At 38.3% G+C, this 14,388-nt stretch overlaps 1 protein-coding gene across 3 annotated transcripts in view; it reads right to left on the reverse strand.

The window, feature by feature from the left end:
• necab1 (N-terminal EF-hand calcium binding protein 1) overlaps positions 1 to 14,388 on the reverse strand; it is a 32,155-nt gene that overhangs the window by 6,555 nt on the left and 11,212 nt on the right. For all 3 annotated transcript variants that reach the window (XM_017307601.1, XM_008422020.1, XM_017307600.1), the window contains exons 6-9: positions 9,574 to 9,710; positions 3,783 to 3,904; positions 2,466 to 2,542; positions 1,347 to 1,394 (exon numbers count right to left, since the gene is read on the reverse strand). In XM_017307601.1, the coding sequence (XP_017163090.1) occupies positions 1,347 to 1,394; positions 2,466 to 2,542; positions 3,783 to 3,904; positions 9,574 to 9,710 (384 nt within the window). The remainder of the gene's footprint in view (positions 1 to 1,346; positions 1,395 to 2,465; positions 2,543 to 3,782; positions 3,905 to 9,573; positions 9,711 to 14,388) is intronic.

The following is a 14,388-nucleotide window of genomic DNA, read 5'->3' on the forward strand; positions in this document are numbered from 1 at the left end:
TACTCCTTTTCAAACACAAAAGTAGTGATAAACTAATTATTTTGCTCTTGGTTATGGATGCACATGTTTTCTCTGCCCTACTGGTTGTTGGTTTTTCCCCCCTCTTGTTTTTAAAAACCTGTTTGAGGTAAATAAATCACATACTCCTACTGCACAATTATTCCTAGGGTAAATAAATTCTTACTTGTTGTGCCTTACTACTTTCATTTAACTTTTACAACGTGCAACCACACACTTCAGTACATTTTACAAGAATTTTATCTGATAGACCTACACGAAGTAGTGGAGAATTGTGAAGTGGAAGGAGAACAATACTTTTTTATTATTATAGATAAAATCTAAAGTTTTCCAGTAATGTACTTTATTTATCTCCATCCACCTTCCCTTAAACTCTGTCCCTGCTGAGGAAATGCCTCCCCACAGCCTGATGCTGCTGCTACCGTGTTTCACTATAGCTTCATGCTGTGTTCAGATCTGGTTATCTGCCATTAATAACATTTTCACATATTAATTCAGTTAAATTGTGCAAACTGCCAAACTTTTACTTATGGATATGAGAATAACGGGTGTGCATACAAATGTGTGTAACAAACTGTAAAGATTTTAATGGCTTTAATATATTAAATAATGCATGATTTTTTTCTTCTACTCCACAATTAAGACTAAACTACTTGGTTTGGTTTGTCACTTAAAATTTCAATAAAAACACATTTAAATTTAAAGTTGCAACAAGACAAAATGCGAAAAAGTTCAATAAGGTTTGCAAATCGCAGTAAAATCCAAACAAAACAGTAACATTATAAATCAACACAAAACATCAGGGACAGGTTTGACAACCTGCTTTTGTGGTTTAAGCTTGTTGGATTTGAAGATATCCATTTTGTTTTTCATTTTAAAATCTCTTTGCACAATCTTGTAGTAACTTTGATTTGAAACTATGCTCTATATGCAACCAGAAATGCACACAAACACATATCAGTGTGACCATCGTTAGAAAAACAAACTCTACACAGCTGCAAGACAAGATTATATATTTTGTAGTTTGTTGTTTTTTTTGTTTACACTCCTTTTTAAGAAAAATAACTATTGTTTTGACTGGCTGATAATTCCTGAACATCCTCAAACCTCCTCATCCTGTCACGTCCAAATAAAACCTTAGACACACAGATTAAGGATGAAGACAGACTAAGCATAAAAGAGAGGAAGCGCTGCTGTTTCTATGGCAACTGCTGTCTTCATTATCAGCATGTCCTCTGGGTCTGTACAAGCCCTTCGTGTGACAGCGGAGTAATAAACACAGCATGGTCACTGCATAGTGAAAGGCGGATAGAAATCAATAAACCAACCGATTTGCTCTCCAAGACCTCCTCCTCAACAGGCTCCATCCGAATCTCCTGCAGAGGAGGAAGCACACGGATATTAGTTCTTGTTTAAACTGCACAAGGGTTTACATTTCCTGGATGTTTACAAAACTGTTACTACAAGTTTTGAGGGACATCTTAGACCACGAGCTAAAAAGACAACGTAGATGTAAAAACAGCATCTAAGGAGGAAGTTAAAAGTGAAAGAAGAAAGAAGTCAACGTGGATCGCAAACATAAAAAAATGAAATAATCATTAAAAAGCTGCTATAGATCGTACTGTGGACAATTACTGCAACACATTTATATAATATGCTATACATATAGAAAGGGACACCTTCTACATGTGGAAAAATGTAAAACTTCTCTGAAATGTTTTAAAAATACTTCAAAACTCATAAAAGTCCAATTGAAGAGTGTACACAAACCCAATCTAACTGATTATTTTACAGTTATAAAATGTCTATTTTAAACCTTATTTTAATTTATTCTGACTTTATGTGATTAGCTCCTTGTCCTCCTGGCCCCCTGCTGTCCTGCATGTTTGAGATGTTTTCCTGCTCCAGCAAACTAGATTCAAATGATTCAATTACCTCCTCAGCATGTTCTACAGAAACCTGATAGTGACCCATTTATTTCAATCAAGAGCTTTGAAAAGGGGAATTATGTAGACCTGCAGGAACCCTCTGAAACAGGCTATGGGCAACTGATTTCATGTGTAATATTTTTATTTTTTTAGTCAGAATCGTTGTTACTGCCTGATTGACTCTCTTTTTACTTCTGATACGATATTTACAGCCCCGTTTTCTTGGCTTAAAAGTCTCATCAAATGCCTCCCTCACATCATGTCGGTTTACGACGCATTGCTTCGTTTTCAGGTTCGGATTCTCTCTCCAGTGTGAGCATATGCGTACGTGTTTCTAATGTGGGCAGGTGTGGTTTGCCACTCTGATATTGTTGTGAACCTGCTCGTCACAATTTCAGGGGGTAACGTAAAGACCAGATGGCCGAATCGCTGACAGCAAACAGCAGAAACGAGACACAAAATGAGGCGTAAGAAGGGAAATCCAAAAGAAATTAAGCTGAAGAAAAAAGGCGGAGCAACCTTTTGTTCTAGACGGTCGATCAGCTTCTGCAGCCTGTTGACCTGAACCGTCCACTGACAATCTTCATCGTAAACACCTGGGGGGAGACAGAAATATATANNNGATTTTAAACAACAAAGGTGCACAGATGAAAGCTGCTTCATGCATCGTGTTTGTTTAAAATATTTTCATCCATCGATCCCTGAAAGCGAATGCAGGTATGAATGACTCCAGTGTGCCAGGGGGGTCATTTCAGTGTTTCCTTTCATGTCGGGCGGCAAACAACCACCGAGATCAATGGGAAAGCTTTGAGCCCTGTAATCGCTTTGTTTGGGTTTTGTGTTTGTTTCTGGCAATCGCAGCAGGTGTTGAGCTGGAGAGGCGGCGAAGAGGCGGCCGTGTGCAATCAATGGTTAAAAAAACGACGGGAACAGAAATGGAGACAATCAGCTGGAGCGGGTAGAGGATATTTTGTATGTTTGAAAATGCGGGGAATGTTTTAGCTTTAGTTTTAAATATGCATTTTGGTAAAGATTTAGCACAAACGAGCATCTATATCATACTTCACAAAGAAACATCGACAATGGTCTTCATCTTGACTTTTACTTTTCGCAAATTTTAGAGTTCAAAGCATTCTGGAACAAGTAGAAACTTATGTTTTTTCAGTGTATCGAAAAGCCAACTTAACACACATCAATCAGTCACTTTATATAGCTTCGTAATTATACAGATGCTCAAATCAATCAGAGTTTCAGATTAGCCAATTTCTCACTTGATCAGCTCTGATTTATGGTCAACAGGTCGAAGGCTGAATCATCTGACTTTTATTTTTCCTGTTATTGGACACATCAAAACTACGAACATGCTCCACTGTTGATCTAGTAACACAACAGAGTGTTTACTGATGAGGTCACCAGACGAATGTTGAAGCCACGCACTTTGGCGTTCAAAAACGCCCAATCTTGTAATTTCTTTCCTTTTTTAATCAGATTTAAAATGACCATTTCTGGCCCAGACACCTGTTTTCCCCTCATCTTTCTGTTGCAGTTCTCTGAAAAATAAGTCGTCACTGGCAAGTTAGATGTCAAAGGAAAACCCTGATCTGTAAATTTTGACTTTTACACGCAGGCGTCCAGAACCCCAGCGGTCCGGTCCCCCTCCAGGCTGTCCCTGGCCTTTCCTCTGCCTCACCTCCGCTCTCCTCCCTTCCACCTCTGCGTCGTGCTTTCTGATCTGCAGAGACGTGCTCTCTCTGACCCCGCAGCTGCTTCTTTGCAAACAGCAATGCCACGTTGAGTTATTTAAAGTGAGCAGTACATGCAAACGCATCGACCCACCTGAATTGACAAGACTCAGGAGAGGGTTGTTGGGGGAGAGGCTGTTGTTCCTCTGGAGCCTCCGATTGGAGCGACGACCCGAAAGCTGGATGGACAGAACCTCTGGTTTCACGGGGCCCTGTCTGGAGACGGAACAGAGATTATTGCTCTGAAATCAGTTCAAACGTCTCATCTGGTTCACAACACATGTCATCTTAGGGCACTTTACAAAACCAATAAATAAATAAAACATCCAGCGTATGCACCGAAATGTAAATCGTATAGTGATAGAGGGAACTCATTTATATTACATTCCAATTTGGTCCAGCAGTTAAACATTGCAGTCGAGTTTACGTTAAAGTTTTTTTTCTTTCTGAGGAAATCTTGGAGCCAAATAGTGACAAACCTATAGGCTCTGAACCGTCTGTAAATCCTAAGGATTAAAAACAGAAATGTCTCCTTCCAATGTTTTATCTAGGGCTCTAATTAACAATTATTTTAGTAATCAATTCTTCTGTCTTGATTGATCATCCATCCATCCATCCTTTTTCTTGCACCCTTTTCCCTTAGTGGGGTCGGGAGGGGTGCTGGTGCCCATCTCCAGCCAACGTTTCGGGCGAGAGGCGGGGTTCACCCTGGACAGGTCGCTAGTCTGTCGCAAGCTGTGTGTCTCTGTGTTCAGAGACACACAGGACACACAACCATGCACACACACACTCACACCTAGGGGCAATTTGGAGAGGCAAATTAACCTGTCTTGATTGATCAGATAAAAAATTGATACATTTTGCATGTCAAACTCATTTTCGCTTTGGGCCAAATCAAGGACATAAACGCTCTTAAAGGGCCGGTTGTTCCAGGATGTTTTTATAAAACCTGTTCACAAACTGTTAAAATCTCAATAAATTCTTAAAATTAAATATTATTATTGAACATCTTTTCAGTCCCTCCAGTATTTTGTGATACTTTTTGTGGTTCTGTGGTACTAATTTGGAAATATTTGTGACATTTTTGCTTGTTTCTGACGGTAAATGCGACTTTTTATTACTCGCTGCATCGATCGTGGACTATAATCTGACATCAATTAAGGCTGAAGCAGCTGTTTAGTACAAGTAATAAAGTTTTTGACAATTTTTGGGAGAAAAATCTGCAACAAACTCCCAATTATAAGTACATTAAAGTGTGGGGATTTGTGGATTTTTGTATGAATTTCCACGATAATTCTCAAGAAAGGAGGGACTAATTAATATAATTTGGCAGTAAACAGATAAAAACTGCATGGATTTGATTGATAACATAATATTTAGGCACACTTGGCGCTTAGTCAAGAGTCTAGAGGGCCACATAAAAAGCTATGGCGGGCCGGATTTGGCCCACGGGCCTTGAGTTTGACGCGTGTGCCCTGAAGGGTAACGGATATTTCCTTTCCTCAGCGCTTGACCATTTGTAGCAAAGGAAAAAAATTGTTAAAAAAATACTTTGGACAACAAAAGACACTTGATAGATTTTTTTGCAGGATATTAACCAAGTGAAGCCACTGGAGGAGTTCTGGGTAGAACATATTCACAAACATTTTGCATGTTAAACACAAAATATAAGTTATTTGGCTTAATTACTGATCTGAATATTAAGTTGTTCTGTCAGCAACGTAACATAACGCCAAGCCAGATGTAACTTTTATGAAGAGAAAAAAAGTTTATGACAGCAATAACTGCAGATAGCGAGTAATTGCAGAGTAGTAGGAGAAAGTGATAATTATGTTCTCCAGCCTATAGCAGCATAACAACAGAGATAACTCAGAATAGCCTGAGTCATATTGACTGTAAGCTTTGTTAAGTTTTAAGCTCAGCTCTAAAAGTAGACAGCATGTCTCTCTCTGTTGGGAACATCTGGAAGAATTAGATCACTGATATATGAAGGATCTTCATTAAGTAAGAAAGAGAATTTTAAATCTAAAAGAGAGCCAGTCGTGGTATTACTTTGACACTTTTAGAGAAAGTTACACGGCACAGTAAGCAATGGATTTAAATCATTTTCATAACAAAGATTATTGGATTATTGGGGCATGCATATAAACTGGGACAGCACTCAGGTGACTAGATCCAGATAGGAATAAATTCAGCAGCAAGCCCAGAGTGGTGCTGCTTCATTCCTGTGTTGTGTTGTGCTGACATTGACATTAATGTCAGTGACAAGGTGCACGCTCCCAGAGGGTGACATCACCTACGATTCATCAGACCGCCGTCAACGTGTTTGGGCCCATCCTACGAAAAGACTCGAGGGATTCGGAGTTCACACTGATTGTTTTATGCAATTTTACTTCTAGGTCTTTTTGAAAACCTCTTTTCAAATCTCTGAACGTTTCTGTCGGTTGTTGTTTTTTTTGTCATCTCAAGGTTAATAAATTTTTCGGTGTTGCTTCTGAACAAGTGCATGGCAATGATTATATAGCTTCTTGAATTTGACTTGAACAACAGCAACCAAAAACAAAGACTAAACATTAAAACAAAATTGTGTAATAAAATGCCAAAACATGAATTAATTTTTAAAAGTACAGATTGGAAACTCCAAGTAAGACGTCATAGTTGCAGGAGAATTAGCTTAAGAAATACCATGTTGCCTTCAAACAGTGTCACATTTGCTTTTTTTTTATGCATTCCTTTTTTTTAAACACTCAATATTTTTTTCTAAATTTGCAAAGCTTAACATCAAACGGTGGTTTGTTTTTCTTGTTTCTGGCAAAAAGAAACAAACCAAACCCTCCAAATGGAAACACACACCAAACCTCGACTTCTGTGTACTCCTACCACCCTCCTGTCGTTGCAGTCAGTGTGTTCAGCAGAGCTTTGTAGTCTAACATTAGCTCGGTAGTAATAATCGCAGTACTAATGGTTCCTCCAGCAGTGACTCATATACTGCCAGTGTTTGCATCATGATTAAAGCCGTTAAAAACTAAATCCTCTGCACTCCACCAGAGACGTGTGCGTTAGCAAACATTGTATTTGTAGCTAATGTGGGGGCTGTTGGCTTCATATTTGCCAAATTAAGATTTATTTCTAGCTTCCCAGTCCTATTTTCTTTTACAAATGTTTCATTTGTGATTATTTTCTTGGTAAAAGAGCACATAAGCTTAAAAATACGTCACAATTTTACTGTGATGCCTTTCATCCGTAAATTTCACAACTAATGAAGTGATAATTTATGTGAGGCCTTGTTTTTCTATTCTAGGATAGAAAGAAACTTATCCGTGTTGATCAATTTCTGTTGAAAGGGAGCCGCAGGGGCAGGTGACACCACTTAGTCTCCATCCAAACCAGGTAAAAACTCAGTGTGAAATATCCACAAGCTGACATCTGGTATGTACTATGGGTATAGCATGCGGGTGAGTCACATCCTCAGCTACATATCAACTTTAATTGGCAAAACTGTCAACTTTAAGGAGCAAAAGAGGAGTTTAAAAGCTGGAGAGCAATGCGTGAGGTCATGAAAAATAAGATAAGGTAAAGATGACCACCTGCGTTTAAGATGCGAAGCCGACACAATATTTGGAGAAGTAAGTTTCTAATTACATGCAGCATTCTATGAAAAACCAGCGCAAGTATGCATGTGGCTAAAAAGACGGTCTGTGCAAATAACACAGCCTTTTCACAAGCACAAAGGGACTTTAAAAGCCATCGCGGTAACAACTCCTGATGTTTGCAGGAGCACAGTGATTACATTCAGACTCACGGGGGGATTTCTCAAGCAGCAAGAACACTGACAGAGAGGAGGCAGCTCAGGGAGTGAGGGACAGCCACTTTGAAATGACACAAAATAGAAATGGAGAGATTTAGAAGAAGGCAGGAGAGAAGAAAGGACACAGAAGATGCCTATCAGCTAAGTAAGAACATTTTTTAACCGCATCCTTGGCTGTAAACACGGTGATAATGACGAACAGGACAAGAAAGAAGCGATGACGGCAAATTTATGTCGTCTTTCCAAAACCACAAGATGGTTTCAGAGAAATCCAGATGTGTCTGAGGCTTAATGCATTAAAAAGTTTCCACTTATATTACATCGAAAGGATCTTTGTTAAAACTTTAATTATTGCTACTATTCTTACAGATGAGCACCTGGAAAGGCAATTCATCATATTAGAAATGATGATCACAGGTTTAAAAGAAACAAAATGCTACGTTGAATATAAGTAGCTATTCCATCTCAAAAACCTCATTCACAAACAGAGAGATAATGAACTGGACTCTCTTGCTCAACAGAATTTCAGAAAACGCTTCACAAGAAGCTTAATAACCCATTAGCAGTGGTTATTTAAAGTTTTCCCCCCATTAATTTCTAGCCACTTTCCAGGCTGGCGGGCAAGACACCACAAGACAGGTGAAAAATGTGCGTCATTAGCTGTCACATGAATGTACCGAGCCTCAAATAAACACAGACGATACCTGCAGGGAGGACTCACCTACATGTCCATCTGCACACATGCAGTCCATGTGAGCAATGTGTGCATGTGTGCTCTGGGTGAGTCATCGCCAGCGCTAATGACCTGAGCGCACCGGAGGCATGTTGGAGCTCTGAACACAGACTGACCAAGAACGAGCAGCAGAGCCGTCCGAGGAAGACCAGGCCTGAACTCAAACAACCACTGGGAGACAATTAACACCCAGCAGTCTGATGCATTTTATGGTTTTATGAAGATTATAATAACACTGGGCAACAGCCAGAAAAATTGTCTCTGGTTTTTCAGCTGTTTAGGGTCGTTTTGATGTGCTGAATCCAAAAAAATTGCATTAAAAAAATCACGCTCAAAGAAACAGAAGTTCAGGCCCTGAAGACATAATGTTCAATTTACGTTTATTACTCAATTTACAGAAATTTAAGTTTGTATCATTTATTTAAGACGCCTCTGTTGGAAAACATTTTTTTTTTCTGCTAAAGCTTTTTTTTTTCAGATGAGAAATGTCATCAATTTAGTCAGAAGATTAGATTTCTCTAGATAAGAACCTGACGTGGTTGAGAAGAATGGATGCCATTTTTGGATTCGGCAGTGCAAAAATAGTCTTAATTCAGTTGAAAAGACACACAGACAACTTCCAAAAAGTATTCTTTCGTCACCCAGTGTTTATCTGATCAAGTCATTTAAATCAATCAATAAAAATAAATGACGTAGTCATTTGAACTAGTTCCGGTTTATCTTTTATGGGAAAGTAGAAAATACATGATCTGCTGTTCTCCGTATTGTGGATTAGTCAGATTTAAAGACTGACTTTTGAATTTACGTTACATTAAATTATTGCGAACAGTCGTACACTGCGTGTGACTAAATTAAGTTAAAATCGCATGTAAACTGTCTGAAACATGATACTTTATCTTAAAGTCATACGGTAAATCCTGAAAAACGCAATAAAATAAAATGGGCTCTGTGCTCCTCTGTCACTTTGATCTTCCTTCCCCTATCATTATGATAATCACCTTCATGTCATCGCGTCCTTCCTGAGTCCCTTTCCTTAGATCTTAACAAGTTCTCTTTAATTAGCTGAAATTCGTCTGTCCCCAGAAGGAGATTTACTTATTAAGCGAACGATGAGTCACACGAGTTGTTCGAGGAAGAGCAGGTGTTCTGATTGGGAACTCGGCTCAGGCATTCTGTGCAAACGCGTCTTTCTTCGTGTCCAATATGAAGGATGCAAATTAGGACAAACAGAACGCACGCGGACGAGCAGGAGCGTGTAATTATGGGCTTGGGTGTGCATTTCGCTCGTGCTTCCGAGACCGAGTGTGTTTGTTGGTGTGAAGGACCAGAGGGATTCGCGCTCACTTCTCCTGGCGGGTCTGCTCGGCTGTGGTTTCCATGGCGCACTCGAGCGAGCTTTGAAGCGAATGAAGCTGATTGGTCGTCTCCTTCAGCAAGAAGCGGGTCACAAACTGCTCCAGGTGGGTGGACTCCTGATAATCCTGTCAATCAAGGTGGGGGGAAAAAGGGGAGGACAAGTGTGAGTGGGCGGAACAACAAAGGGAAGCTGTGACAGGTTTCACATGCCACTCCAGAGTCACGAAACGTCCAAACCTCCTCTGCTAATTAAAATGTGCCCAGAAAGATTGTTCAGGAGAGATTATGCAACAGCGCTGCTCGAGAAGAGAAGATGTGAAAAGGAGGATGAGTAGGAAATGTCAGGTTTTACGGGTAATTGTTTTGTGGTTTTTGTCAGTGTTCCCTTTAGTCTGGTACCTGACATTTTGTTAGTTTCTGCTCCCGTCTGTCACTTAGCCCACATTTACATATCACCGCTCTTCAACTTTACGTTTAAGTCTCTCAGACAGCACATCTAAACCATTTAAAAACTGTAGGAAAATACTCTTACACATCCAGATACTAATCAATCTGGGCCAAACAAACCAGCTGCATTTGTAAATTAAAGCAATAAGATTCGAGCACAGTAAGGACTTCTTCTTATTCTGGTCTCTGCTAAATTGAAGTTTCCGGGTTACTTGGAAACTTTGAATTTTTATTTCTTCCTCTCCTTCACGTTCACTCCTAAAATTAATGTTAGGAATTATAACTCCTGTCTAGGATGTAAAACCTGGTCTTCAAAGTCCAAAATAAAACCAGTAAACATTTTATAAATGCTTCACCGTTAAGTCTTTTTTTTGTGTGGCCATTTTGAACTTTTAGTTCTTATTCAGAAAACTTTTACCTTTTGTAGGATTCGAGTAAGTATCTTGTTTGTTTAATTTTCTTATTTCTTTTTCAGTCAAATCATTACTTTATTACTACCTACACATTACTACAAATGTTATATTGCTGGATTGCTTACCATTTTATTTAACAAAAATAAGTACAGATGATTTTTAGATGGTTATTTTTTGAATAAGTAAATATTTTACAAATAACATACAATAGAAATACTGGAAAAATCTAGAATCTGACTTTAAATGGTTTAAAGTGAAGAATACACTTTGTAGACACATTAATATGATTTTGAGACTAAATATATATATATACATTATTTCCATTCAAGCACCAATAATGTGATTAAATTTGGACACTCTCTGAGCCACTTTAAAGCAGCGGATTGATACTCACTCCCACTATTACCAAGGAGAGTTTATTTGGGACTCAATGGGAATCCAAACTGGACTATAATCTTGTGGCCGTCAGATTAAGAGTGAAGGATCTGCTGTCATAGATTGCGACTTGATGACTCCATCTTCATCATCTTTTTTTCTAATTCGCCCAAGACGAGTTTGCAAAGCAAACCAAAGATGACACGTCCATATTCCTGTTACGCTTGACAGTCGCGTTGCGTGTATGACGGAGTTGCTGGCACCATGTCATTTTCTGTGAGAAAGGTTTTATTTATGTCAGGCTGTGTTTGTTGGGTAAACTGATTGAGAGGGGGGGAAAATATACCTCTGACATTGTGGACATGTCATCAGCTGTGGCAGGAACAAAGCAGGGGGGCTGTCTGTTGTTCAGACTCCAATCAAAGAGGAGTGAGAGATGCTTGGCGCTGCCGAGTTTGCGGCGCGCATTCTGCAGCTGCTCCCTCCGTTTTGAGCTCAGTGACCGTTTGTACTCTTGACAAACAAAAAGTGCATTTTAAATCAAATAACTCATACATGAGTGTACAAAAAAAAAAAAAAAGTCTGCTGGTTGTAAGACATAGTCGGTCACATTTTCAATATTTCTTTTTGTTTATGGGGAATATTTTTTTAAGCAGTACACATTTGGACATAAATGCGCTTTGAGATGGTGAGAATGAGTTTTGACAGACTGGTAAAGGTCAGACTTCTTGCAGCCTTAGCAATGTGTGTCCGTTCCCCAGACCCACAGTCATTTAGCAGCTTCCCGTCTGCCTGATTTTTTGTTCCTTTTTGCCTCCCCTTCATGCTTAATTGTCTGCTGCACAAAAGGTCAAACGAGAGCTTTGGTGAAGGCAACGACTTTTAGCTCTCTGCATATTGTTGCACTTTCCTCTAAGTGCCCCACAGAGCCAAAAATGCCAGAACGTGTGTATAACATCTTTCATCCACCTTAGTAAAATAGTGAATAAATAAAATACAAGTCTTCCTTAAAAACGTTTAGAGCATCAACTCAAACTTTTACACATTTTCTTCAAGCATAAATGCTTTTAAAAAGTGATATTCATTTGTAAATACTTTCCTTTACCTATTATTCTTTGCAAAATAGCTCAAGCTCAGACAAACTGGCTCTGAGCGTCTCAATTTTTAGTCTTTGTCTGATATTCTTAATTTGATCTATAGATCTGGACTTTGACTGGATCACCTTCATTCATAATTATATTGATGTAAGCTTCACAACTTTTTTTCTTGTCCATTATTTTCACTGACAGTGTAAAAAAAGAAACCTGTCATATTCTATTTTTACTTATCAAATCATAACTGATATTGACATTGGTTACACATTTCCACTCCACGCGTTTGCTGCGTCTCCACCTCTCAAGGTTTTATTCCAGTAAAGTTTTTTTTCCCCTTTCCGCTCTTCCATAAAGGTGAGAGTTGTGGAAATACATAAATATAAACAGATTCTGTCAATGGAGCATTTATTTATTAATCTCTCAGAATATAAGATGTTTTACTACCCATAACTGCATGTATTTTTCAAATAAATTACTGCATTACCTGCCTACACACCATTTTCCATGCTATGGTGAAATTATTGTCTTGGATCTGATATTTGGGCCAAGTAAAATCCATATGGCATCTCTGATGTTGTATTTATTAGATCCACATTCATGTTTCAGCAGCAGTAGTGTGTGTGGGTGTGTGTGTGTGTGTGTGTGTGTGTGTGAATGCGTCACACATGCAAATACAATGACATGCGCATGCACATTACCAGCACACAAAAAGACCCAAGATGCGTTATGAAGCGACTCGCATTCAAGCAGCCCCCTCACTCACATCCACAGCCAGAGACCGCCCACTCAAACACATATACGGCTTAACAGAGATGACCGAGATTCAGTCAGTGACTAACGCAGCATCTGTTCTCCTCCTGGCTCATCTATTACTCAAGCATACTCAGGGAAATTTAACAGATCATGCTTTTTTTAAAAAACAATCATTTTCCTTCTATACGGCATCATATTTTTCTAATGAAGATGTTTCTGAAAGTCTAAAGGCACGTGCAGACATCAGCCAATTGAAACCCTGTGTTGCAGTTTAGATTTTTTTTTTTTTGCCACTGCTGGTTCTGTCCAGACTGTGCAGGCTAATTTGTCTTCAAGTCAGGTCAAATGTCCATTCTGAGTCAGTGAGCAAACTGTGAAGAAGTTTGTGAGGTCGACAGATGAGTCCCGTTCTTCCTGAGGGAGATTTCTTTTAACAGATCAGAGTGAGGCAAAGAAATTGCTTTAAAAAAAAAAAATCAAAACTTTAATGACTGTTATTATCTCTCTCCTTTGTTCAGCATCTGTTTTGAAGCCTGTTTCATAAAACACATCTCCTCAGAGACTCGTTGTTGTGAGTTTTGGTTTGTTTGGCTGAAGAAATACCCAAACAAAAGAAAAAAAATACTGAGTGAGTTTGTTCTTGTTCTTTTTTTTTTATTGATTCTTGTTTTTGGGTGATGCTCTATTTGTCCATTTTCTTCTTTTTTTCTTATTCTTCAAGCATTTTTCTTTTATTACACATTTCTTCTTTTGTTGTGGAGCATTTATGTTTCACCAAATGATTTTTCATTTCTTTCTGTGACTTGTCCATTATGTTCCAACTTTATACAAATAAAAATGCAATAACTTTGTACCTTTCTTCCCCTACTTTTTGGTGTTTTGTTCTTTTTCAATTCTGATTCTGTTGTGACTGTGTTAAATCCCTCTACCATTTCATTGTCATTCTCTACAGATTTTTATATTAGGTTTCTGTAAAATACGGTAGTTTCACGTCTCAGTTTTTGTTGTTTCACATTTGTCTTTAGTCCTTCCCACCTTTCATTAGCAACTATTCCCTATTTGACTATATATATATATATTTTTTTTTTCATAGATCACTTTATGCCAAAAATATTAAGAAAAATTTTAAAAAAGTAATTTGTGTTGTTCCGTCACATAAAATTCAAACTAAATACAATAAAGTTTGTGGTGTTAATATAAGTATTCGAAATCACTGCTTCTCTTCTACTTTTAAATGTTCCACATTCACCTCTTTCCTCTTCACTCAATGGGGTTTTTCTGCATTTTCCTTAGAAAAAATCTGTTTAATGCGCATTGGTAGCACTTTATTTGAAGGTGTTTGCATAAGACTGACATAACAGCAGTCATAAACAAGGACTGTTGTCGTGAAGTGTCATTCGGTAAGTAATGGCACTTTTCATGCAAAGTTCTACTAAAAGTTGCATTAAAAGTCCAATAAAAAGGTCAACTTTTCATTATTTTGGTAAATAATTACAATTTTAATGCAAAGTTGACACTTTTAATTGACTTTTAAGGCAAGTTTCAATGAAACTTTGCATGAAAAGTGTCATTATTTACAAAATGACACTTCATGACAACAATCAAAACATTTATAAGGACTTCTTCAGGTTTATGACACGTGTTATGTCACTCTTATGCACACCCTTTCACATAAAGTGTTACCAGTCTTTTTTTTCCCAACTAGATCTTTTATCTAACAG

Source organism: Poecilia reticulata, linkage group LG11, assembly GCF_000633615.1.
Source record: "Poecilia reticulata strain Guanapo linkage group LG11, Guppy_female_1.0+MT, whole genome shotgun sequence".
Classification (NCBI taxonomy): Eukaryota; Metazoa; Chordata; class Actinopteri; order Cyprinodontiformes; family Poeciliidae; genus Poecilia; species Poecilia reticulata.